We start from the raw sequence: 25,068 nt of genomic DNA on the forward strand, positions 1-25,068 counted from the left end.
TGTCACCCATCCACACTTGGGCGCACATGTACATGCAGGGAATCTCAACAACACACTGTCCCTCTTGCTGAGGGGGAAAATAGAAGAAAAAAGGAGAGAAAAGAAATCGATCGCCGGGGATAGCGGTGCACGTCGGAGGATCGTATCTTGTCAAAATAATATATTACCCTCTTCCCCGGCTGATCGATGCGGTGGATTAGGGACGGAGGGCTCCCTCTCCCCTCTTTCTCCCTCTCTTCCTCCCTGGCGCTCCGTGCAGTTTAATATTTACCTTCGTGAAAGAGCGGCCGTGACGGCGCTCACTCCTAATTGATTCCGACACTTGGGGCTCTCTGTTTGGGCTGCGGATGAGAGAGGGAGGGGTTTGTGGAATGCAAAGAGAGAGAGAGAGAGAGAGAGAGAGAGAGAGAGGGAAAGAAGGAAACAGTGTCGAAGAAAAGTGTGTAAACAGCGAATGGACAAAAAATGAAATGAAAATGCCTACAACGAGACAAAAAACATTCTGAAGATTGTGAGCGCAGTGACCGAATGGAGAATGAGAAATGATGTATTTAGGGAGATGGATGAAGTGAGTAAGAGAAGGATAAAGGGCAGAAATGAAAAGGTTAGGATAAGTCTGTGTTAATGATGTGGAGGTAGATTGATAGAGAGATGGAGTAGCCTAACAGATGGATTGAAAAGAGAGAAGGAAAGTAAAAGGAAATAAGGGTGAGAAGTGTAAGAAGAGAGATGGCGTAATAGAAAAGGATGGATAGCACGGCATGGATAGAGGGATGAATAATACGACAAGGATGGAGGAAATTAATGTGGAAGAGAATGGGAAATGGAGAAAAGCAGGGGGAAATGGGAGAGAGTGGAAAATTGGACAGGAGGAGAGGAAGAGAAATAGAAGCATAGGGAACAAGGAGAGCAAACGAGAGGGATTAAGAGAGCGACAGAAAGATACATGACAGGAGGGGTGGACATAGAAAAACTATAAAATAGAGCGTAGGGGGAAAATAGGGGATGAGGGAAAAAAGCGAGAGAGGTGACAGGATGATATCGAGGGGGATAGACAGAAAACAGGAGTTATAGGGAAGGAGTGAGGGGGCAAGAGAGGGACATTTTTTTCAATGAAGGAACTGGCCTGTCATCTTGTTCTGCCAGCACAGAGCGCTCCTATAAAATACGGGGAGCAGGCAGGCCAAACAGGGTGACTTATGTGCATATGTAGGCTTTGTCAATATATCTTTCTGTCTTCCTTCCTCTGTGCTCCCCTTTTGCTCCCTTGCTGGCTCTTTCCAGCTCTCTCTCGCTCTCTCTCTCTCTCTCTCTCGCTCTCTCTCTCTCTCTCTCTCTCTCTCTCTCTCTCTCTCTCTCTCTCTCTCTCTCTCTCTCTCTCTGTTTCTCTCCAGCTCTCTCTCTCGCTCTCTCTCTCTCTCTGTTTCTCTCTCTGTTTCTCTCCAGCTCTCTCTCTCTCTCTCTCTCTCTCTCTCTCTCTCTCTCTTTCTCTCCAGCTCTCTCTCTCTCTCTCTCTCTCTCTCTCTCTCTCTCTCTCTCTCTCTCTCTCTCTCTCTCTCTCTCTCTCTCTCTCTCTCTCTCTCTCTCTCTCTCTCTCTCTCTCTCTCTCTCTCTCTCAGTCTTTCTCTCTCTCAGTCCCAGTTGAGTAATCTCCCTTTCACTCAGACCAGCACATCTCTTTATATCTCTCCTTGTCTCTCTGTGTAGTTCCCACACAGATTCACAGGCCATGGGAAGGTTTTAATCCCGTGAGGATTTATACATGAAAAATAACCAGAGGAACATTAACTTGAGCACACATTCAGTTGCCTCTGTAAATTCTCCAGGTCTGTATCCCACAATGATGACACAGTATTATTATGAGAGTCTGCAGGGGAGAGGGATAACCGAATGAACAGTGTAGTGTTCCAAGGTGTTTCTGTCCTGTATATCTCTATAGGAAGATCTAGATACAGTGCTCATCAGCCTCTATTACTTTCCATATTAGCCATTCTCACACAAGTAGTCACTGAACTTGAAGCGTTGATGATGAGCGTGTGTGTGTGTGTGTGTGTGTGTGTGTGTGTGTGTGTGTGTGTGTGTGTGTGTGTGTGTGTGTGTGTGTGTGTGTGTGTGTGTGTGTGTGTGTGTGTGTGTGTGTGTGTGTGTGTGTGTGTGTGTGTGTGTGTGTGTGTGTGTGTGTGTGTTAATTTGAATTGTAGGAGTTCATCATCACATCCTCATGGAGCATCTTTAGCTTGTTCAGCTGAGACCTGGTGTGGGGCTAGGCATGGGGCTGGGCGTGGGGCTGGGTTTGGGGCTGGGCGTGGGGAGCTATGGGGGGTTGGCGTCCTGCACTCTATGAGGTTGGAGGGGAAGCCTACTAAGAGCACTCATGAACTATTTCTAAACACATAGAGCTTTATTGAAGGGGTATTCTGAGTTATGACAGCTCATGCTTTCAGACAGGACAGGCCCCGTTTAGATCCATTTCTTCTGGATTCAGTCAATTCAAAATAAGTATTGAAATTAATTTAATGGATCATCAATTTTTTATTTTGTCTCTCTCTCACTTTTCAGTTCATAAATTGGATTTCAATGTATCTCATTTGAACTGACTGAATTCAAATGTAATTGACCCCCCAGCCCTGCAATATGGGACAACTCTTGCCTCACCCTCCTCCTCCACAAATGGCAGGCAGGTTTGGGGGGAGGATGGGTGAGTGCGAGACAGCGGGAGGAGAGTTCCCCTGGAACGAGCCATAACTTATTTATTTTACTGAACAACACAGAAATAGAATCCCAAATCCATCCGTGACTTCCTCTGTTCCTGTTTCATTCTGTCTTTCATTCCCTTTCCCTGTGTGTGTTATTTATTTATCTCTCTCTCTCTCTCTGTCCTCCCCCTCTCTCTCTGTCTCTCCCTCTCTCAGTCTGTGTATTTCTCCCTCTCTGCTCTCTGCTCTTTATTTACCTCTCTCTCCTGCTCTCTGCGGTGGCTCAGGGAGCGGTAACAGAAGTGTCAGTTGTCATTATTGGTCTAATTCAGTAATCCGTCATCGAGGCTCACTGTATGCAGCGGATTATACGCCGGCACAGCAGGTGTACTACGCACTGAGGTGGAGATTCCATTTGACACGCACAGAGGCGAGGGCCGACGGGGGCCAGGCTGGCGGGCACACTGTGTGTGTGTGTGTGTGTGTGTGTGTGTGTGTGTGTGTGTGTGTGTGTGTGTGTGTGTGTGTGTGTGTGTGTGTGTGTGTGTGTGTGTGTGTGTGTGTGTGTGTGTGTGTGTGTGTGTGTGTGTGTGTGTGTGTGTGTGTGTGTGTGTGTGAGAGTAGTAAAGGTCTTTTGATTTCACTGGAAACAAAGAGTTCTGAGCGGTATCAGTACAGAGAGTACACAGTCACATAGGAGTTCAGAGGGACAGGGTTAACACACACAGTTACACAAACACACTCAGTTACACAAACACACTCAGTTACACAAACACACACAGTTACACAAACACACACAGTTACACAACCACACTCAGTTACACAACCACACTCAGTTACACCAATACACACACAGTTACACGAACACACTTAGTTACACCAACACACTCACACAGTTACACAAACATACTCTGTTACACAAACACACACAGTTACACCAACACACACAGTTACACCAATACACACAGTTACACCAACACACACTCACAAAGTTACACAAACACACTCAGTTACACCACACCCACAGCCAGACACAAAGCCAGTTGGTCAATGAATAGTCAGTAGTGCACTGAGAGAAGGAAAGGCTATCATACCTATAGCTATCAAAATGACTTCTAACAGAGGTTTCATTTCTTTGCTGATATCGATGAATGAATATGCAATGTAGAAATGAATGATTTGTCTCCCATGATAGGATTATGAATATGATGAATGGTACTAGATTCATTGTGATAGTGATGATCTGGGTATTATACATCGTGATTGTATTAGGAATTTCTGCTCTCCACAACATTGATTGTGTTCCCATGTTTTTTTTTACTGTTCACGATGTTTCATCATTTATTGACGTTATGAATACACATGTTGTCATTTTTACATTACACGCTTTCCATGTTCATCAACGAGTTTGTCCTATTACCATATATTGAAGTCCATTTAGAAAGTGTCCAGGTTGAATCAAGATGACCCTAAAACTACAACTCCCATCTCATAGCACTGCAGTCCTAGTTCCCCCGGGGGGTCTCAAATGGAGCAAAAGAAGACTGCGTAAATCTTCTTTAGTAAGTGTATTGTGAATTGTGAGGACAGCGTATCTCTCCTTTCGCTCTCTTACTTTTATCAATTTGTATGGGAGCTCCCACCTCTCGGTTCCCCACGGGTATGGTGGGTTTGATCACGTTCTCAACCCCACAAGGCTGCAAATCCAGTAACCACTGTAAGTGTTTTAAACAGTTTAAACTATCAACATACTTCACGCTGTGTCTAGAACCCCTATACGTGTCTCAGACCACACCCTTTCGCTTCCCGTAGGCTACTTTACTTTGAGGTTGTTTATTAGGCACATGGTCACGTTCAATGGCATCAAGTACAGTCTTATGTGGATATTCAGCTGGTGAATTTTTCAATTGTTTTTAAATTAAGAAAGTTTTAAGAAACAATTTCGCAAGATTCGTACTTGCGTTTCTGTAGCCTACCAATTATAATGTATCCAATTTTATCTTCCCATGGTCGTTTTTCTAGTCTACTGTTTCGATAGAATTACGAATTGTACATGTCATTGTAATCCAGGCCAGTAAAATATAACCAAGAAGCAAACATATTTATGCCTGTAATATTGTCCATAGAATAACTGAATAGCTTAACCATCACTAGGCAGACAAGGAACGAAAATAAATTAGGGGTTGGCCTATAATAATAATAGTAATAAGAATTATTAATATTACTACTACTACTACTACTACTATTAATAATAATAACAACAGTAATAATGATAATAATAACAATAATAATAATAATGTCAAAAAAGAGAACATTTATTCATAAATGGTGAAAATGCACATGATTCGTTGACTAATTACTTTTCAGTAGGCTACTTATCAAACATCATGCCTATAAATCAAACACACACAAAAAAACGAAATGTTACCACTATTTTTGTATCCGTTCAATAATTGATATACTGATATACAAGCTCATACTGATGTTATGAGCTTGTTGTTTCAACATTCAGACATGTAGGCTATTCAAATTTCCCTTCTTATTCATCTGTAGAGTGCTACTTTCGGTAAACATGAACGATCGAGTCAAGGCGTAGAGACAGGAGGCGATGGAAGGGGGGGGGGGGGGGGGGGGTAATGAAGAGGAAAAGCACCTGTCTGCACGGTTCTGGGGGGAGTTCAACCCGCCGTTTCCGTTTTGCAAAAGCTGCGGTAGTGAGACAAGACTAAGAACTAAGAACAAACGGATAGCCCAAACCGGCGGCGGCCAATCCGGATGAGGACAGGAAGAAATGAACAACTAACGGTTCATTACCGTCCGACTCTCTTTCTGAAAAAAAACAACACTCTTTCCCTCTCTCGTACTTTTTTAGATCGAAATCTTTACGAATTTTAAAAGGACTGTTATATTCTAGATATTGTTTGCATTGCGACAAATCTCAACATTCGTCACATGTTTTACTATGAAATAATGGACACGAGAGGGATATGGATGGGCTGCGAATTAAATGAAGGAGTAATAGCCTAGAATTTAGAAAAAAACGTAGAAAAGTATACAGGAAACGAAGAGGCAACTTGAAATAAAGGAGGAGAGGAGTATGTATGGAGACCGACAGAGGGAGAGAAAGAGAGAGGACTTGGGCAGAAGGAGGGAGTGTGTTAGACAGAGTTGGGAGGTGATGGCAGAGAGATTAATGGTCTGTGTTGATGTTTGGGGCAGGGCACTCACTGCTTTGGCCCTCTTTGTAATTCTGTACTTAATCACCATCATTATGACACAGGGAGCGGACGGAGGAGAGAGGGAAGGAGGGAGATAGAGAGAAAGAGGAAAGGGGGGAAACCGAGGACAGATAGAGAACAAGGTGATCAAGGAGGTTGATGATGGAGAGGGGACACTCGGAGGGAAAGAGAGAGCAAAGTAGAGGAGGAAGAGAGGAGACAGAGGAGAGATGAAGGAAAAGAGTGGGTACTGGATGTGTGCTTGAAATATTACTGTATGCTTGAGTGAGCAGGAGATGGAAGATAAGAAAAAAAAGGAGGGAGAGAGGGGAAGAAAGAGCTATGACAGCAAGATGTAAAATAAAAGAGAGAGAGAGAGAGAGAGAGAGAGAGAGAGAGAGAGAGAGAGAGAGAGAGAGAGAGAGAGAGAGAGAGAGAGAGAGAGAGAGAGAGAGAGAGAGAGAGAGAGATGAATGGATAGAAAACAGGATGAGAGAGGGAGCAGCATGAAAGAGTACGTGTTGAAGAGTAGGGGGCTGATGATGAAACGCTAATTAAAGTAAACGAGCTACCTGAGCCCTTCGACTAACCCCTTGTCACACTCTGTCAAGAGCAGAAGAGAGTGAATGAACTAGGGAGGGTGGGAGGGGAAGATGTAGTGGGAAGACGAGACAGAGATTTATGGAAGACGGAAGTTCTTGATGTTCAATAGTTGTTCCTTTAGGTCCAAGTTTAGTTTCCCATGTTGACTTTTCATATGAACCATTATGAACTAAACAACTAAGTTTACCCAATAACTCTTGTTATGGGTATTTTCTATACTTTACATGGCATCGGCATTGTTTATGTGTAATCTGAATAATTTATGTTCTGTATGACCTTGTACCAGTGATGGACAGTTGTCACTGTTCATTTTGGTATCCAAGGATAAGAATTTGTTCTTAACTGACTTGCCTAGTTAAATAAAGGTTAAATAAAAAATAAATAAAAAATGTATTGAATGGGTGAAAGTACCACTGTTGAGAGCCAGTGGTCCAGTGTTGCACCGAGGTTGGGCTGTAGTACATATCCTCTCCTTTTCCAACATGTGCACAACATGGGCTTGAAAATGTCCACCACTATCCAAAGATGAGCTCTCATGTCAAGTAGAGAACAGTAACAGCAGTTGGCATGACTCGTGGACTTATTTGCCAAGTGCCCGAATTCAAATAACTTGGGTGATTTGGAAATAAATAGCTACCATTATCATATACTGTATGTTTGATGTCATGCCTCTTCCACTGTATGGGTTGGGGTGGTTTAACAACATGTCATTGTAACCACGGTGTTCTTTTTACGGACCAGTCATTTTCAGGGTTCACATGTTTTACCATAGCTAGTTTTTTGTATGTAGATAGCCATGAAAACATATCAGTGAACCGCGTTAATAAAGATACTTTGTTGTCATCCTGTCATTATTACAATTGGTCCCTTGGTTGTTACCCCTTCATGATATTTCCTTAGTCCATCAAGCATTTTGTTATCTAACTGGCGAGCTATATATAAATCCACCATTCTTTATTTCTTAATGCTCATATTCATTCAATTAATCCCGCGTCTAATTCGTTTATATATTTATTTAGCCCATCTCGCTATTCCTCTTTACTTTTTTCGTCTCTCTCTCCAACGATTATCCTGGCGTCTAATTAGAAATCGATGCTGTTGGGGCCGGCGGGTATTTGCGATGTGTTTGTGGACATTGAGAACAATTCCCCCGACAGAGACAGGGATAGAAAGAGCGAGAAGAAAGAAAGTAAATATGAGGAAAAAACACACACACCTCCTCAATTTACCATACTGACAAGCAACTTCACTCCTTCCAGCTATTCTTCTTTTTAAAAAGCAGTAAAAAGCATGTAACGGAGAAATGAAAATAATATCATTTTAACCACTGGCGCCAGGGATTTGAGCGGGGAGTGTTTTTAGAATAAATAAACGATGAGGGGTATTTCAAACGCTTGAAATGAATGAGCATAGCTCAACACTAAAATACAAACAAATGTTACCACCAACTATTTAGAAATAAATGGTATCGGCTGGGTCACCAAGGCAGTATGGAGGAGACCATTGGCCTTCTCAGTTTTAGTCTTTCTGCTTAATGTAGGTAATTATAGCCATAAAAAACTATTTTTGGGATACCGGTATTAGCCTATTTATTTACTTATAATTTCCTTATTATTTGTATTATTATATTAATAGCTTACTATTATCATTATTATTATTATCATTATCGTTATGATTGGTTATTATACCTGTATTTAATATTCATATAATTTGCTGAATGTAATTTTTAAATAGATATGTAATGCATTGCTGAATTTTTGTGTCTGTGCCTCTGCGCCTGTCTGCTCTATTCTGATACCGATCCAAAGTCTCTTCCGGTCGGCGCGTCCCGTGGAGAGGAGTCGGTAGAGGCGACGGGTTAGCACGATTACTGCCGGAGCAATCGAACCTAAACAAATTAGGAACCCCAGATGCCGGTCTGGGAGAACATTTTAAAACGAAGTGAAAAAGGAATGAGAGTGCGCCCTTTTATTAGTTAAGCTCACACCGGCACCGTCTGTGTTCAGCTTCATTTCTCTACCCATAATCAGTTTTAGCTGTTTTTTGTTGTTGTTGACCCTTACAACGAAATCTCTCTCTCCTGCTTTATTCGGACTTTGTTGAATTCAGTGTCAGGAAATGTCAAATTGGGGAATATATTGTCATCTTTTAGCGATAAGGAAAAATAAAATAAGTAGTTTTTCTCGGTGTTGCCTCACATTTCGTCAGCCCCTCTGATGCTTTACTTGGCAAAGGCAATCTGCTGGTGTGTGTGTGCCTCTGTTCGTTGGTTTGGTATTTGAGTCAGTCAGTGCATGTCTGTCAGTCCATCTCTCCATCTCGCGCGCTCATTAAACGTCCCTCTCTCCCCTTCCCGGCGTGTTTGTGCTCCCACTCCCGCCCTCCTTCCTCCTCGCCTCGCTCTCCACTTGCCCATGGCTATATGATCGTGAAAAATGTGTTTACAAAACTAGCTCTCTCACAGATCAAACCACACGCGAATCAAAGACTTGGAGAGAGAAAGAGAGAGGAGGGAAGAGAGGGGTGTGTGTAATTTAAAAATTCGTTGTTTTTTTTCCTTGTGCATGTGGATGTGTGCACATGGCTCCTTTGGCAATACAATATCTTTAAGCCCAAAACAACTGTTTGTGTTTCATAGTTAAACATGAGACATAATGTAATATTGATGGCTCCTTGACACACTAACACGGTGAAACACGGCCTGCCTCAGTTCAGTTGATCATTAGTGTGTATTACACTCCCGTACAATACTGTGCTAACAAGCACCGCACCTGAGATAAGTTGTCATCTGTAGTTGAGCTTTCAGAAGTGTGACACGAATTGGTTTAATTGACAGTTAGAGAAGCATTTGCTGTTGTGTTTTATTTCTTATGTTGCTTTTTCTCAAAGTCCATTTTAGGCCAGTCATTTTTGTGATGATGATGATGATGATGGTGGTGGTGTGTGTGTGTGTGTGTGTGTGTGTGTGTGTGTGTGTGTGTGTGTGTGTGTGTGTGTGTGTGTGTGTGTGTGTGTCTGTGTGTGGTGCTCAGGTATGTATCAGAATATGGTGGGAGATGGAGGGAGGGAGAGTAGGGGTCTTTAGATTCATCATAACAAATCAGGGGACTGAATATAGAAGTGGGTAATACAATACAGTATTGATGGAACAATAGAGAGAGGAAGAGGAGGAAGAGGAAGAAATAAAGAGAGTGACTTGGCGAGACACAGAAGGGGATGAGAAAGAGAAGAGTGCCAGAGGAGAGAGTGAAGGGGTAAAGAGAGGGGGATGAGAGACAGGGAGGGAGGGGCAGACAGACAAGTGGGGGAGTGATTATAGCAGGGTTTATGTATGAGCTATTGATTTAGTCGGTGGTGACTTCTTGAGTGGTTAATTCGGGAAGTGAGAGCGATAGAGAGAGTAACTCACTGACCAGGGAGGAGGAGGGATAAATAGAGAGGGGGGTAGAGAGCAGGGAAGGGAAGGATAAGGAGGAGAGAAGGGTCTGTAACAAGTGCATCTCCTCATGAGGTGAAATCATCGCTTTTATCACCATGCATCTAAAGACAGGTGTTGAAATCAGGGCGGTACAGTGTTGGTCTCCGCAGGATGAAGTTAAAGATGTCATTTTTCTGCTAACCTTTGACCTCTGAATCCCATAACCTCTGCGTCCAAAATGTGACAATTTTTCCTTTGAAGTGCACTACCTTCAACCAGGCACTGCTGAAACTAGTGCACACTATAGGAAATAGAATGCCATTTTAATCCCCTGATCTGACAAACCACCATGCAGGGTTTAAGTAGACTACATTCTGGTCAACGAAGAAAATATTATGTTCAAATGTCTGATTTTTCCATAAAACAGTTGTCTTTCATGAACAAGTTTGATAGCTTTTGGTATCTTTTAAATCTCATGCTCTCACTTTCTCTACAACTTTGCCTTTCTGAGCTCTCTCTTGTGCATCTGGTCTCTCTCTCTCTCTCTCTCACACACACACACACACACACACACACACACACACACACACACAGACACACACACACACACACACACACACACACACACACATTCCCTGTTTACCTTTATGATAGGGTGTTGAGCCCATATTCACGTATGTGTGTATTAGACGTGAATGTGTGTGTATTTTCCCACACACACAAACTCCTCCTCTCCTGTTACTGGGATGAAGGCTGTCTGAGGGTATTGACAGATGGATGATGGGACACACACACACACACACACACACACACACACACACACACACACACACACACACACACACACACACACACACACACACACACACACACACACACACACACACACACACACACACACACCTTCTCTGTTCACCTTTATGATAGGGTGAAGTTGAGCCCATAGGTCACTCATATGCTCCATAGAAACAACAGATGGTTCTCCCCTTCTCACTGTCTTACCCTGTCTGAAGGAGTCAACATCAACCCTAACCCCAAATCCCTAACCCTAAATTTAAACCTAACCGTAAACCTAACCTTTATTGTAACACTAACCCTAATTGTAACCCAGCGAAATGTTAGCTTTTGTCTGGTCCCCACAAGGATAGTAAAACAAAACCACACCCACACACCTTGCATCTGGAAGTAGTCATTTGCAGTTAATCAAACTCTGTGAAATTGCCTGATCATGAAATATATTTCGTATATATGTTTGTAGATGTAATCATGTATGTGCGTGTGTCTCTTTGTGTGTATTAGACGTGAATATGCGTGTCTCCGCTTGTGTGAAGTTTAAGGTCCGATCGCCAGAGCAGTTTCTTTTCCTCTTTCTCTTCCCCTCTCTTCCCTCTCGCGAAGGTTTTGATCTCTCAGCCGCGAGATCAAAGGCGCTCTCTGGCTATTAGTCAGCGCGAGCCATTGATCCCTCATCGATCCACGCGAGACACAGCCGCCCCGTGAACACCGTACTAGGCTCCCCAAAGCTCTCCCGCACGTCGGGAGAGAGAGAGAGCAAGCAAGGAGAGAGGGGAAACGCAAAGGGGGGCAATGTGTGTGTGCGTCTGTGTGGATTTTTCACTGGCACCGGTAGAGCCAAGCTCGAGCTTTTTCTTTGCCGCGGGACATGAAACAATGAGGCTCGAGCCGGTTTTAATAAAGCGCGCTTTCCCTCCTTTCAACTCTGGCGCTCGGCGGACGAGCCGGCAGCGGAGAGCGATCGATAATTAATGACGATGAATAATTTAACCCTATCGATTGATACTTTTTCTTCCTCTTTTTTTCTTCGTATTTTCCTCCTTATATCTTAAGGCCGGTATTCTGTAAGGTGGTGATACCATATCACATGCAACCCTCTCCCATCACCATCTCCTTAACTTGAGCAAGTTTTCCAAACATTCGCTTCCTCATTCACATGCCAATCTACTGTATATTTATTCATAATTTAGCTTCATAACTAAACACACTTTTCATAATAAAATCGTCATCATTAGGGTTCACATACAAAACGTTACCCCATTTATTTCCCCTGGTTGAGTCAACGTTGATTCCACGTAATTTCAATGAAATTAAGTTGAACCAATGTGAAATAGGGCCTAGACTTGACGTCTTTTCCCAGAATTGACGCCTTTTCCCAGTGGGATGGTTGTTTGGTGATGTCGATTCACATACACACATATCTCCAAAAGGCCCATAGTTTTCAAGCACCCAATGCTTATAGGCCTAAATTGTATGGTCTTTTTTGTTGTTGTTGATCAAATTACATGTTGTTTCTGAAGTGGTTTAGCAGTTTTGGGATTATAGTCAATTTTACAGGCTCATTTCAAGTTCTCCATAATTTTATCTTCTTGACCTGTTCCTCTTTTGACTTTTGTTTATTTATTTTCCTTCCCCATTTCTCCCACCATTGATCCTAGTAGTATTGTTGTCTGTTCCATAGACCTCTCCACCTTCCAGTTTAACATTTGGACAGCCAGCAGGTCCTGTCTTCCATCCCCCTGCACTTCTTCCCCCTGCCCCTCTGCCCCTCTGCCTCCCTCCCTCCCTCCTCTCATATCCCCCCTCCTTCTCCTCTTACAAACCCATACCACAGTCCCTCTGTTCTTCCACCCCGAGGCTGACCAGAGTGTCAGAGCTAACCAGAGAGGGAACAGAGAAAGAGGGAGAGGGGGTAGAAGGATAGGGAGAGGGTGTTCAGTTGGGCATTTTCAGGGGCAACCAAAAAAGAAAGATGAGATAGATGTACAGAGTTAGTTTCATCTGTTGGAGACAGAGAGCGAGAGAGGCCAGACTCATATCTCTTCTCTTTTTTTTGAGACCCTACACTTTTTCCATCTTTAGACACCACTGGAGACAAAATGTTGCCAGAATGTCAGTCTGTCCAACTTCCATATCTGGCTGTTACTCTTCACTCTGCTCCCTCTCTGTCCACAGTCTCTCCATTACCAGTCTTTCTTCTGTTCCAAGTCCTCACTCTACCGCAAGTCCCCACTTTACCCCTGTTCCAAGTCCCTGTTTTACCCCAAGTCCCCACTTTACCCCTGTTCCAAGTCCCCACTCTACCGCAAGTCCCCACTTTACCCCTTTCCAAAGTCCCCATTCTACCTCAAGTCCCCACTTTACCCCTGTTCCAAGTCCCCACTACCACAAGTCCCCACTTTACACCTTTCTCAAGTCCCCATTCTACTCCAAGTCCCCACTCTACCCCTGTTCCAAGTCCCCACTCAACCCCAAGTCCCCACTTTACCTCTGTTCCAAGTCCCCACTCTACCGCAAGTCCCCACTTTATCCCTTTCCCAAGTCCCCATTCTACTCCAAGTCCCCACTTTACCCCTGTTCCAAGTATCCACTCTACTGCATATCCCCACTCTACCCCTGTTACAAAGTCCCCACTTTACCCCTGTTCCAAGTATCCACTCTACTGCATATCCCCACTCTACCCCTGTTACAAAGTCCCCACTTTACCCCTGTTCCAAGTCCCCACTCATCTGTCAGACCTGATTTCGTGAACTGCAGTTCATTACCATATAGAATCTGATTCTACATTTCCATCCACAGAAAAGCTCAATAGTGAACTCCAAGGCAGGTGCAGGTGTACTATGGGGTTCCAGGACACATGTTATAGGTGTATTAGTGTAACAGTGGAACAATAGTTGCCAGTGTAAAACTGGGACAATATGTCTCGCACTCTGCCTTTTTTGTTATTGGTGATTAGAGTAATCCTTCATCTATACTGTTGTATTGGGTGGCCATCAGTTACTGTGTGAGACTGGTCTTTTCTTTGGTCCATTATAGGCTCGTCCCCAATGCTACGTGCAAACCTCTTTGTGAGTATCTTTTAGCCTTTGTTTATGCACTGTGTGTGTGTAGTCTGCATCTTTGGTAAACAATGAACATTACATTTTTCAGCCCTGCGATAAATATGTGTGTGTGTGTGTGTATTGATTCAGTTAGTATCCACGGTTTCAACAACGCCTCATTGTGTGTGCTATTACTATCACTATCAGTCTCTACCTGTACACTGGTGTTGGTATGTGTGAGTAGAGTATTTACCTGTGACTCGGTGTGTCTGTGTGTGTATACACTCCATTAGTCTATCAGTGTGCCTCTGTATCTGGCAGTGTGTGTGCATGAGGAGCAGTATTCCCTGTGCTGCTAGTTATAATGTTTCTGGGGGTGATAGGGGGAACTTGAAAGCCCTGTGCTGCCCAAATCAAAACTAACAAGGAAATGATGGGGGCTCCTTTATCTCTTCTCTGGCCTAGGGGGCCAGAGAGGAGGGAGGGAGATTGGGAGTCGGGTGGGGAGGGGGCCTGGCTTCCTCTTTGATTTGTAAAAAATGCATTACCTCCGAAATCAAACAGAAAATTACTGCGCCGAAGCATAACACACAGAGCAGGAGAGGGAGGGAGAGAGAGAAGACAGTGGACAGGTGGGAAAGGGAAGGGAGGAGTCAACTGTGGAGATAGGCTGGCAGATAGATAGGAGATGGGTGCGTATAGATTTTGAGGAGGTGCATAGAAGGAAAGAGAGGTAGACCTTGTCCGGTACTAAAGCACCCATATTGTGTATCCTCTGAGAGTACAGACTGGGGTTTAGGAGTCTATGGTAAATGATAGGATGATGTGCTATTGATGGCCCAAAGCTCAAGGGAATAGGGAGAGGCATAGATTGTTGCAAACATAGAATTACATATGGAATCATAGACATATAGGAGCTCTATGGCTGTAAAGATCAAATAAATAGACAAGTTGAAATTCAGTGCAGTGCCTGTCAGGTCTCAAATATGCTTAAATACTGCTGAAATATTGTACATATAGCCTCTAAATGTGTGGAAATAATTCCACAACAATCTCTGGAAAATTGTTTTGAATGTACAGCTTCCCAGAATGCATAGTTATCTTAGTAAATAATTGAACAGGGAGTAGTTACAGGTGAAGATAATTACTTGTGACAGACAGAGTTTGCACTCAAGGAGGGACAGTAAAAGAGGGACAGTAAACAAGGCACAGTAAAGGAGGAGCAGGGAGAACAGGAAAATGAGGAAGAGAGGAAAAAGAAGAAGGGATATATGCACTCAGACGATGGATTCTGAGAAAGAAACAGAGGTCTGAAAACACAAAGATGAAGCGAACGGGAGGAGCCACAGTCCAAAGACTAAAAAGAGCAAGAGGGTGAGAGTGGGTGAGTGAGAGGGTGAGAGTGGGTGAGTGAGAGGATGAGAGTGAGTGAGTGAGAGGGTGAGAGTGAGTGAGTAAGAGGGTGAGAGTGTGAGAGGGTGCGTGTGAGTGAGAGAGAAATGCCTGGAGTTAGTAATAATAATTTATACAAACACACCTCAATAATTCACGTACCATTTCAATGCTGGAGGGAAAATCCACATTTCACAGAGCATAATTAAATAGAGGCAGAGAGTGGAAAGAGAGAGAGAGAGAGAGATGGAGAGATAGATGGAGAGACCAGCATTAAAGATACTTTTGCAGTGGCAGGGTTTCTTTACCATTTGAGGTTTGTAAAGCAACCAAGATGAAATTGTAATATCCAAACTATATCCAATCTCTTGAACTCGTCTCACTTCTCTTCATCCTAACATTGACAGGTGCTCATCCTTAGTATTTCACCATTCACCTTCACAGTTGTCTAATATGCACAGTAGAATTACAACTCTGTCTTTAGTCATATTCACTCATATTACAGGGTCAGCCATAGTAGTATGGCACCCCTGGAGCAAATGAGAGTTAAGTGCCTTGCTCAAGGGCACGTCGACAGATTTTTCATCTTGTCAGCTCGGGTATTTAGAGCCCACCGCTCCAACCACTAGGCTACCTGCCGCCCTAATTCACAGTTTAATTTCTATTTTCAGAGGTTATTTTCTCAGAAATAAAATGATGTGAATGTTCAGACAGAAAGACTGTGCTGATCAACAGTTTGCTGGCCAATAAACATGTCTGGATCTATTTATTCTGTACATTTACCTGTTGTGCTTTTCACTAGCTAACCCAATTCCAATTTTGGGCATTTATTTGGCATATTCGATACAGATCTTATCTTAGGTATTGATAATGTGAAAATATGAAAATACTTCAGCTTTATTTGTTTTTACACACCTGGCCTTGGTTCTCATTTTAGTTTCTATTTTTGTAATTTTCTCCTCATTGTATTACAAAATATGAATTATTTTAAATGATTGTAAATTGAATATATCAGTCTTTCATGTAACATCTTTGTCAATAAAGCCGTTATAACCACTAAACCACTAACCATTTTGGAATGAATCACTACTCCCTACTCCCACTTTTTGATCAAAACAGCTTCTATCTATCACCTCATTATCCTGCGCCTTCTTCAAGTTTAAAGAGATTAATTTCTCATATTCTTTAAACATACTGTAGGGATGTCCTCCACATTGCATCAGTTACTGCTCTCTGACCCTGCTAGATCGCGCCATCAACACATGATCTACAAAAGCTCTTGATATATACTGTATGTAACGTTGATATGAGGGACTCAAAACCACGGTGAAAAAACATCCCCTGCCCTTTGCCCTGCAGGTCATCTCTCATCTCCGACTTGGTTAACTCATCCCTCTCTCCCACCTTTCTTTTTCTCCCAGGAAATAAAAGTAATTTGAATTCAATTATAATTTTTCCCTCTCTCCCCTTCTCTCCCTCTGTCTCCCCATCTCTCAGGTGTAGTGGAGGCATGGACTGTAACTGCGTCAGTGATCTGTTGCTCACCCCCCCTGTCCCTGCCCTCTGGACTCCAGGTGAGGCAAGCAGGATGGGGGCACTTTTTTGCGGAAGCCGGGGTACGTGGTTTGGGGAGTTGGGGATTTTATTAGGGTTGTGGAGGAACATTTGATTAACTTTTGGGGGAGGGCAGATACCAGTTATACACTAGGGGGAGATGTACAAAGTGCTTGTACCTGTGCAATGTTTGGTGTTAGATGTTATTATCAGCAGGAATAAAATAGACAACAAAAAACCTTGATGCTAATTTACCAAACTGTCTTTATTTACACTTCAACTAAATGCATTATTCCTACCTCTTAACCTTTATGTACCTATTTGTAGTAGGTTTACCTGTATTCCCTTGCATACTTTTCCCCTGTGTTACTGCTTAGTACACCAGGCCTTGATAGCTAGTGTTTTCTAATGGTCAGTATGTATACTCCAACAAGTCTGCATTATAAAGATAATTTGTTATTTATGAATAACCAAAAACTTACCACACACATCAGTGAACAAATAACGTTTCTAATTTGTTAGGATTCATGTTTCTTTACTTATTCTGCAAGGGCTAATTAGCCAGAATTTTTTGTTCAATTGATGAGCTATTAATTATATTAGAAGTGTATGGCAGCAGGCAGTTATAATTCAAGTATTATCAAATTGTAAGTAGCATCCATCAACTCTGAAAGAGAGCTGAAATCTAACTGACCAGCTAGTGGGTCCAAGCTAGAGGGCATTAGTAGTACCACAGAGCAACATTGCTGTAAGCATGCTCTATGATATTAAACACATCATCCCTGAACTGCATCACTCCATCAGTCATCCAGACAGCTAGCCCCTTTGGCCAGCACTCACCATTCACAGACCAATAGGCCTCAATCTCATCCTCCCACTCTCCTGCTCCTCCTCCTCAGGCATCGCCTTCCCAGACTGGGCCTACAAGCCTGAGTCGAGCCCCGGCTCGCGACAGATTCAGCTTTGGCACTTCATCCTGGAGCTGCTGCAGAAGGAGGAGTACCAGAGTGTGATTTCCTGGCAGGGGGAATATGGAGAGTTTGTCATCAAGGATCCTGACGAGGTGGCCAAATTGTGGGGCCTCCGGAAATGCAAACCCCACATGAACTACGATAAGCTGAGCAGGGCGCTAAGGTAGGAACTGTGCGTCTGTGGGTATGTGCCTGTGTGTGTGTGCGTCGTGTGTGTGTGTGTGTGTTTGTTTGTTTGTTTGTTTGTTTGTTTGTACTTTATCTGATATTTTTCAGTAAAAGAAGACAGAAAAAGTAGCAGTATTTATTTTTTGTGGATTTAAGTCCTATGTGTCTCATTCACCTTCTCCCTCCATGTCAGCAAAAATGGAAAGAAAAATATTATGTTTTTTCCTTAAAAATGTCAATACCTCGATTTCACCTTATTTTCCAATGTCCAAATGGAAAAGTTCACTCTTTAACCTCCGTATAAAAAATGAAATAAGAATTTTGCAATTAATCCCCCATATAAAATAGCTTGGATTTAGACCTACTGAGAATAAATCAACTCCTTCTGCCTTCTCAGAAATACTTGGCTCAAAACTCTACGCATTGCTATGTGATTTAAGCTATAGCCCTGCTACCTATTCTGCTATACATCATTCTATTGAGTTTACCCCGCACCCCACCGCTACTCGTTGCTTGCTTATGCAAATGACAACACACACACACACACACACACACACACCCTGTTACCGCCCTCCCTGGTTTCCCCTGCCCTCTCGTTAATGGGGGCTGTCGTAGGGGTCTAATTGTTATGAATTGGCTGGGGCCATAATTAGCCTTCTTGATTAGCCTAGCTTAATTGCTCAATTAAGGGCCACGGCACAATTGCCACGCAAAGCAAAAGTGTACAAATTATTGCGAGGGCCCCAACCGTTTGTGGTGGATACATACTGATATACATTGTATTTGGAAAGTATTCAGACCCCTTCACTTTTCCCACGTTATTCTAAAATTGATTTTTTTTTAAATTACCTCATCAATCTACACACAATAACCTATCATAATGACAAAGCGAAAACAGTTTTTTGGAAATTGTTGCTAACTTATAAAAAATATAAGTTGTCCCCAAGAACAAAGTGGCCTCCATCATTTTTAAATGGAAGAAGTTTGGATCCACTCTTCCTAGAGTTGTCCGCCTGGCCAAACTGAGCAATCAAGGGAGAAGGGCCTTGGTCAGGAAGGTGACCAAGAACCCAATGGTCATTCTGACAGAGTTCCAGAGTTCCTCTGTGGAGATGGGAGAACCTTCCAGAAGGACAACCATCTCTGCAGCAGTCCAACAATCATGTGCCTTTTACTCCTCAGTAAAATGCACATGACAGCCCGCTTGAAGTTTGTCAAAAGGCTCCTAAGGACTCTCAGTCCATGAGAAATAAGATTCTCTAGTCTGATTAAACCAAGATGGCTCTCTTTGGCCTGAATGCCAAGCATCACGTCTGGAGGAAACCTGGCACCATCCCTATGGTGAAGCATGGTGGTGGCAGCATCATGCTGTGGGGATGTTTTCAGAGGCAGGAACTGGAGGACTAGTCAAGATCGAGGGAAAGATGAATGGAGCAAAGTACAGAGAGATCCTTGATGAAAACTCAACTGCTCAGGACCTCAGACTGGGGTGAAGGTTCACCTTCCAACAGGACAACGACCCTAAGCACACAGCCAAGACAACGCAGGACTGGCTTCGGGACAAGTCTCTGAATGTCCTTGAGTGGCCCAGCCAGAGCCCGGACTTGAACCCGATCGAACAGCTCTGGAGAGACCTGAAAATAGCTGTGCAGTCCCATCCAACCTAACAGAGCTTGAGAGGATCTGCAGAGAAGAATGGGAGAAACTCCCCAAATACAGGTGTGCCAAGCTTGTATTGTCATACCCGAGATGACTCAAGGCTGTAATCGCTGCCAAAGGTGCTTCAACCAAGTACTGAGTAAGGGGTCTGAATACTTACGTAAATGTGATATTTCAGTTTGAGAATTTTTATAAATTTGCAAAAATTCTAAAAAAATGTTTTTGCTTTGTCATTATGGGGTATTGTGTGTAGATTGATGAGGAATAAAACAAATGTTATCAATTTTAGAATAAGGCTGTAACGTAACAACATATGGAAAAAGTGAAGGGGTCTGAATACTTTCCGAATGCACTGTATACAGGTCTGTATGCCTGTGAAGTTGTTACCTTAAATCTACAGTGTAGCTATACAGGATTTTTACTTTGTCACTGGCCTATTTTAAATGACTTACATGCTTAAAATAGTAAATTAAAGTCTAAGAATGTATCAGGACAGTCACCAGCTTAATATAATATGTTTTTTCTTTATTCAGTTTTGAGAACACCTCCCACCCCGCCTCACCTCTGTACCAACCCTCTCATCTGAACCATATGGCAGTATGTAGTATCTGACAGTGTAGGATTCTGACAGGTACTGTAGCCTGTGACACCTCAGTAGGTGGCACAGGAAACAAGCACTGTAAGGTTGGAGTGACTGGCACCTGAGGTTGTTTCCATAGAGACACCACTCACATTGTAGTCCCGCCCTCAAAGAGGCACTTCAGTTGTGAATGATGCCAGAAGCGCTGACAGCAAGAGTTGATGTATATCTATTATGCATATTTCTGTACATATACTGTACATGTCATAAATTATATTTATGTACGTATACTGTACATGTAATAAATAATATTTATGTACATATACTGTACATGTAATGAATAATATTTATGTACGTATACTGTACATGTAATAAATAATATTTCTGTACATATACTGTACATGTAATGAATAATATTTCTGTACATATACTGTACATGTAATGAATAATATTTCTGTACATATACTGTACATGTAATGGATAATATTTCTGTACATATACTGTACATGTAAGGAATTATATTTCTGTACATATACTGTACATGTAATTAATAATATTTCGGTACATATACTGTACATGTAATAAATACTATTTCGGTACATATACTGTACATGTAAGAAATCAAATGTATTCATCACATGCTTCGTAAACAACAGGTGTGGATAAACAGTGAAATGCTTACTTTACGGGCCCTTCCCAAATATATTTAATATTTACATAATAATTGCTGTATGTCAACGGTGCACAGCAGGTCAGATCAGGCTCTGGAGGGATGTTGTTTATGTGCTTGTTTTTGGTTTTACTCAGGGACCTAATTAGTCCTGCCTAACAAGGTGTGTGGAGACTTTATCAAATCAAAACATGAATTGATCAGTGAGATGCCAGGGAGAAACAAACCCAGCAGGAGTTCAGCCCTGGAGGACCAGTGTTGTCCCCCCTGCTGTTAAGGGAACACATTACTGTTGACCAGGGCTCTCCAACCTTGTTCCTGGAGAGCTACCCTCCTGTAGGTTTTTGCTCCAACCCCAGGTGTAACTAACCTGATTCATTTTACCAACCAGCTTATTATTAGAATCGGGTGTGCTAGATTAGGGTTGGAGGGAAAACCTACAGGATGATAGCTCTCCAGGAAGCAGGTTGGAGGGAAAACCTACAGGATGATAGCTCTCCAGGAAGCAGGTTGGAGGGAAAACCTACAGGATGATAGCTCTCCAGGATGCAGGTTGGAGGAAAACCTACAGGATGATAGCTCTCCAGGAACCAGGTTAAAGGGAAAACCTACAGGATGATAGCTCTCCAGGAAGCAGATTGGAGGGAAAACCTACAGGATGATAGCTCTCCAGGAAGTAGGTTAGAGGGAAAACCTACAGGATGATAGCTCTCCAGGAAGCAGGTTGGAGGGGAAACCTACAGGATGATAGCTCTCCAGGAAGCAGGTTGAAGGGAAAACCTACAGGATGATAGCTCTCCAGGAAGCAGGTTGGAGGGAAAACCTACAGGATGATAGCTCTCCAGGAAGCAGGTTGGAGGGAAAACCTACAGGATGATAGCTCTCCAGGACGCAGGTTGAAGGGAAAACCTACAGGATGATAGCTCTCCAGGAAGCAGGTTGGAGGGAAAACCTACGGGATGAGAGCTCTCCAGGAAGCAGATTGGAGGGAAAACCTACAGGATGAGAGCTCTCTAGGAAGCAGGTTGGAGGGAAAACCTACAGGATGAGAGCTCTCTAGGAAGCAGGTTGGAGAGCCCTGCTGTGAACCATCGATGAAAACATGGATATTTGTTTCTAACTCTTCCTATTTTTTTCTCTCCTTTCTCCATTCCCTCTTTCCTAATCTCTTCCCTTTCACCTTCTCTCCATCCTCCCCCACCCAGGTACTACTATAATAAGCGTATTTTGCACAAAACCAAAGGGAAGCGTTTCACCTACAAGTTTAACTTCAGTAAGGTGGTGCTGGTGAACTATCCTCTGCTGGACATGGCCAGCTCCCCCTTCCTGCTCCAGAACCACTTCAATGGGGGCTCCGCCGCGCCCGACTGCAGCCCTCTCACACCCGAGGTACGGAGGGAGGAACGGAGGAAGTGAGGGAGGGAAGGTGGGTGGGAGGGAGGGAGGGTGAGAGGAACGAATGGAGTTTAGGACAGAGGGAGGGACGGAGAGAAATGGTAATGGATGGAGGAGGGTATGAAGGGAAAAGAGAAAGAGAGGATTACTAGGATTGTAAGGACAGGAATTAAAGCTATTCCAGAATAGGCAGCTACTCCAAGTTATTCCCCGCTATTATCACAATCCATCACATTGTCTAAAGTGAGCTGTCATTTGAACAGTACATGTTTGAATTCACCAAAATTAAAGGACAAGTTGGATAGAAGACCAGCAGATTCCTGAGAACCATCAACAACAAACATTGGGGAAAAGAAGAGAGAAATAAAGGGAGGAAAATGAGACTGAGAGATGGAAATATGGTTGCCACAACTCCATACCTGATTGTTTATTAATGTTTATTTGATTCAGCGGGTCTAGCTAAAATCCATTTCGTCTCAGGGAACTGCAGATTGTACTGTACAGACTCCTGCTGTGTATTCATTCTTCAGTTACGGGAGGATCAATTGTATTCCGCGTGTCTTATCATACATATTTTATTCACTGTCTCTAATAGCAGCAGTCCTGATCATGATAAAATGGTCTTCACTTATTATTTGCCCAGAGACATCTTGAAATTTTTACAGAGATAAATGTTCTTGGACCCCCAGAGGGGTTGTATGAATAAAACTGTCCTGTTAGAGTTTGTAATGAAACAATAGATACACGTATTGAAGTAATGGTCTGTGTTCAGGGTGCATATTTCTGATGGATCCATTTAGGTGGGGATATATGCAAATGAAACACTAACTGGTTCATACTTTCTCATTTGCTTGGATATAGAAATTGCTATGACAATTATGTTTTACAGATTCTTTACAAATACAAAAAACTGACATTGCGATACTAGTGCAAATAGTATTTTATCTTTATTCATTTAATTCATGAAATGTATTTAAAAGGGAATAGAGTTAACTTTAAATGACTAGAAGAGTCGTTGATTGTCCTGAAAGATAGAAACAGAAACAGAGAGTCACAAAGAGAGTGAAGGAGAAACTGGAGAGATGGTTTTAACTTGTCCTTAAAACAAAAGAAGACGTTATCCACCCTTCTCACATTCCCGTCTCGGATGGCCTATCCCTCTGTCATCGATTGAAAATGAAAGAAATAAAAGACAAGTAGATACGTCAGATCAGATCAATGTTCGGTCATTAATGCAGGTTTGGTTAAGCAATCCAGATCATGCAGCTTGGAAGTACAGTCTCGCTTTTCAAACTTGGAGCTGAGGGGTGACAGAAATTATTGATCCCAGCTCTTCTAAAAAAAGAGAAATCCTCCCTCTGTCTCCCTCTCTCTCTCTCTGTCTCCCTCGACTCTGTGTGACTTAACCATTTCGTTTGTTTGGCCTCTTTTCTCTTTCCTGTTTTAAAGCACCTCTACACACACACACACACACACACACACACACACACACACACACACACACACACACACACACACACACACACACACACACACACACACACACACACACACACACACACACACACACACACACACACACACACACACACACACACACACACACACACACACACACACACACACACACACACACACACACACACACACACACACACACACACACACACACACACACACACACACACACACACACACACACACACACACACACACACACACACACACACACACACACACACACACACACACACACACACACACACACACACACACACACACACACACACACACACACACACACACACACACACACACACACACACACACACACACACACACACACACACACACACACACACACACACACACACACACACACACACACACACACACACACACACACACACACACACACACACACACACACACACACACACACACACACACACACACACACACACACACACACACACACACACACACACACACACACACACACACACACACACACACACACACACACACACACACACACACACACACACACACACACACACACACACACACACACACACACACACACACACACACACACACACACACACACACACACACACACACACACACACACACACACACACACACACACACACACACACACACACACACACACACACACACACACACACACACACACACACACACACACACACACACACACACACACACACACACACACACACACACACACACACACACACACACACACACACACACACACACACACACACACACACACACACACACACACACACACACACACACACACACACACACACACACACACACACACACACACACACCTCATGCACACACACACCTCATGCACACACACACCTCATGCACACACACACACGCATACATTCTCCTCTCTCTCTCTCTCTCTCTCTCTCTCTCTCTCTCTCTCTCTCTCTCTCTCTCTCTCTCTCTCTCTCTCTCTCTCTCTCTCTCTCTCACCCCACAGCTATTATGTTGTTTAGTCTCTCTCTCTCTCCCTTCCATCAATCCTTTCCCTCCTTTGTCCCCTCACACTCTTCCCTCCTTGAAGGGCGCCCAATCCCTCTATCTCTCGTCGTTTATCCTTTGTGCCCACTTAATCGTTGGCCTCCATTTGACTCTGTACTTCTCCTGGCTTTGAGTCTTTGAGCCTCTGCGTCCTCCTACCTCCTCTCCTCATCTTCTCCTCTCCTCTCCCTCTCAGTCCCCTGGCACTTCCTTTTATCCTGTCCTTGCTGTGACTGTTGGTGTGATTGCACCACACACTACAGGGTGCCATCTCCATCAAATGACTTACCCTAAATACATGCTGATTTAAAGAGGAGGTTGAGGATCCTATAGACAAGTC

General features: G+C 43.2%; 1 protein-coding gene across 4 annotated transcripts in view; it reads left to right on the plus strand.

Moving 5' to 3' along the window:
- Positions 1 to 25,068, plus strand: part of LOC139573412 (ETS domain-containing transcription factor ERF-like) — a 54,804-nt gene that overhangs the window by 22,834 nt on the left and 6,902 nt on the right. For 2 of the 4 annotated variants that reach the window (XM_071396818.1, XM_071396819.1), the window contains 3 exons: positions 16,661 to 16,779; positions 17,617 to 17,851; positions 21,971 to 22,154. In XM_071396818.1, coding sequence (XP_071252919.1) covers positions 16,661 to 16,779; positions 17,617 to 17,851; positions 21,971 to 22,154 — 538 coding nt within the window. The remainder of the gene's footprint in view (positions 1 to 16,660; positions 16,780 to 17,616; positions 17,852 to 21,970; positions 22,155 to 25,068) is intronic. The other 2 variants (XM_071396820.1, XM_071396821.1) reach the window with 1 other exon arrangement.

The sequence above is a fragment of the Salvelinus alpinus genome, chromosome 4 (genome assembly GCF_045679555.1).
Source record: "Salvelinus alpinus chromosome 4, SLU_Salpinus.1, whole genome shotgun sequence".
Lineage (NCBI taxonomy): Eukaryota > Metazoa > Chordata > Actinopteri > Salmoniformes > Salmonidae > Salvelinus > Salvelinus alpinus.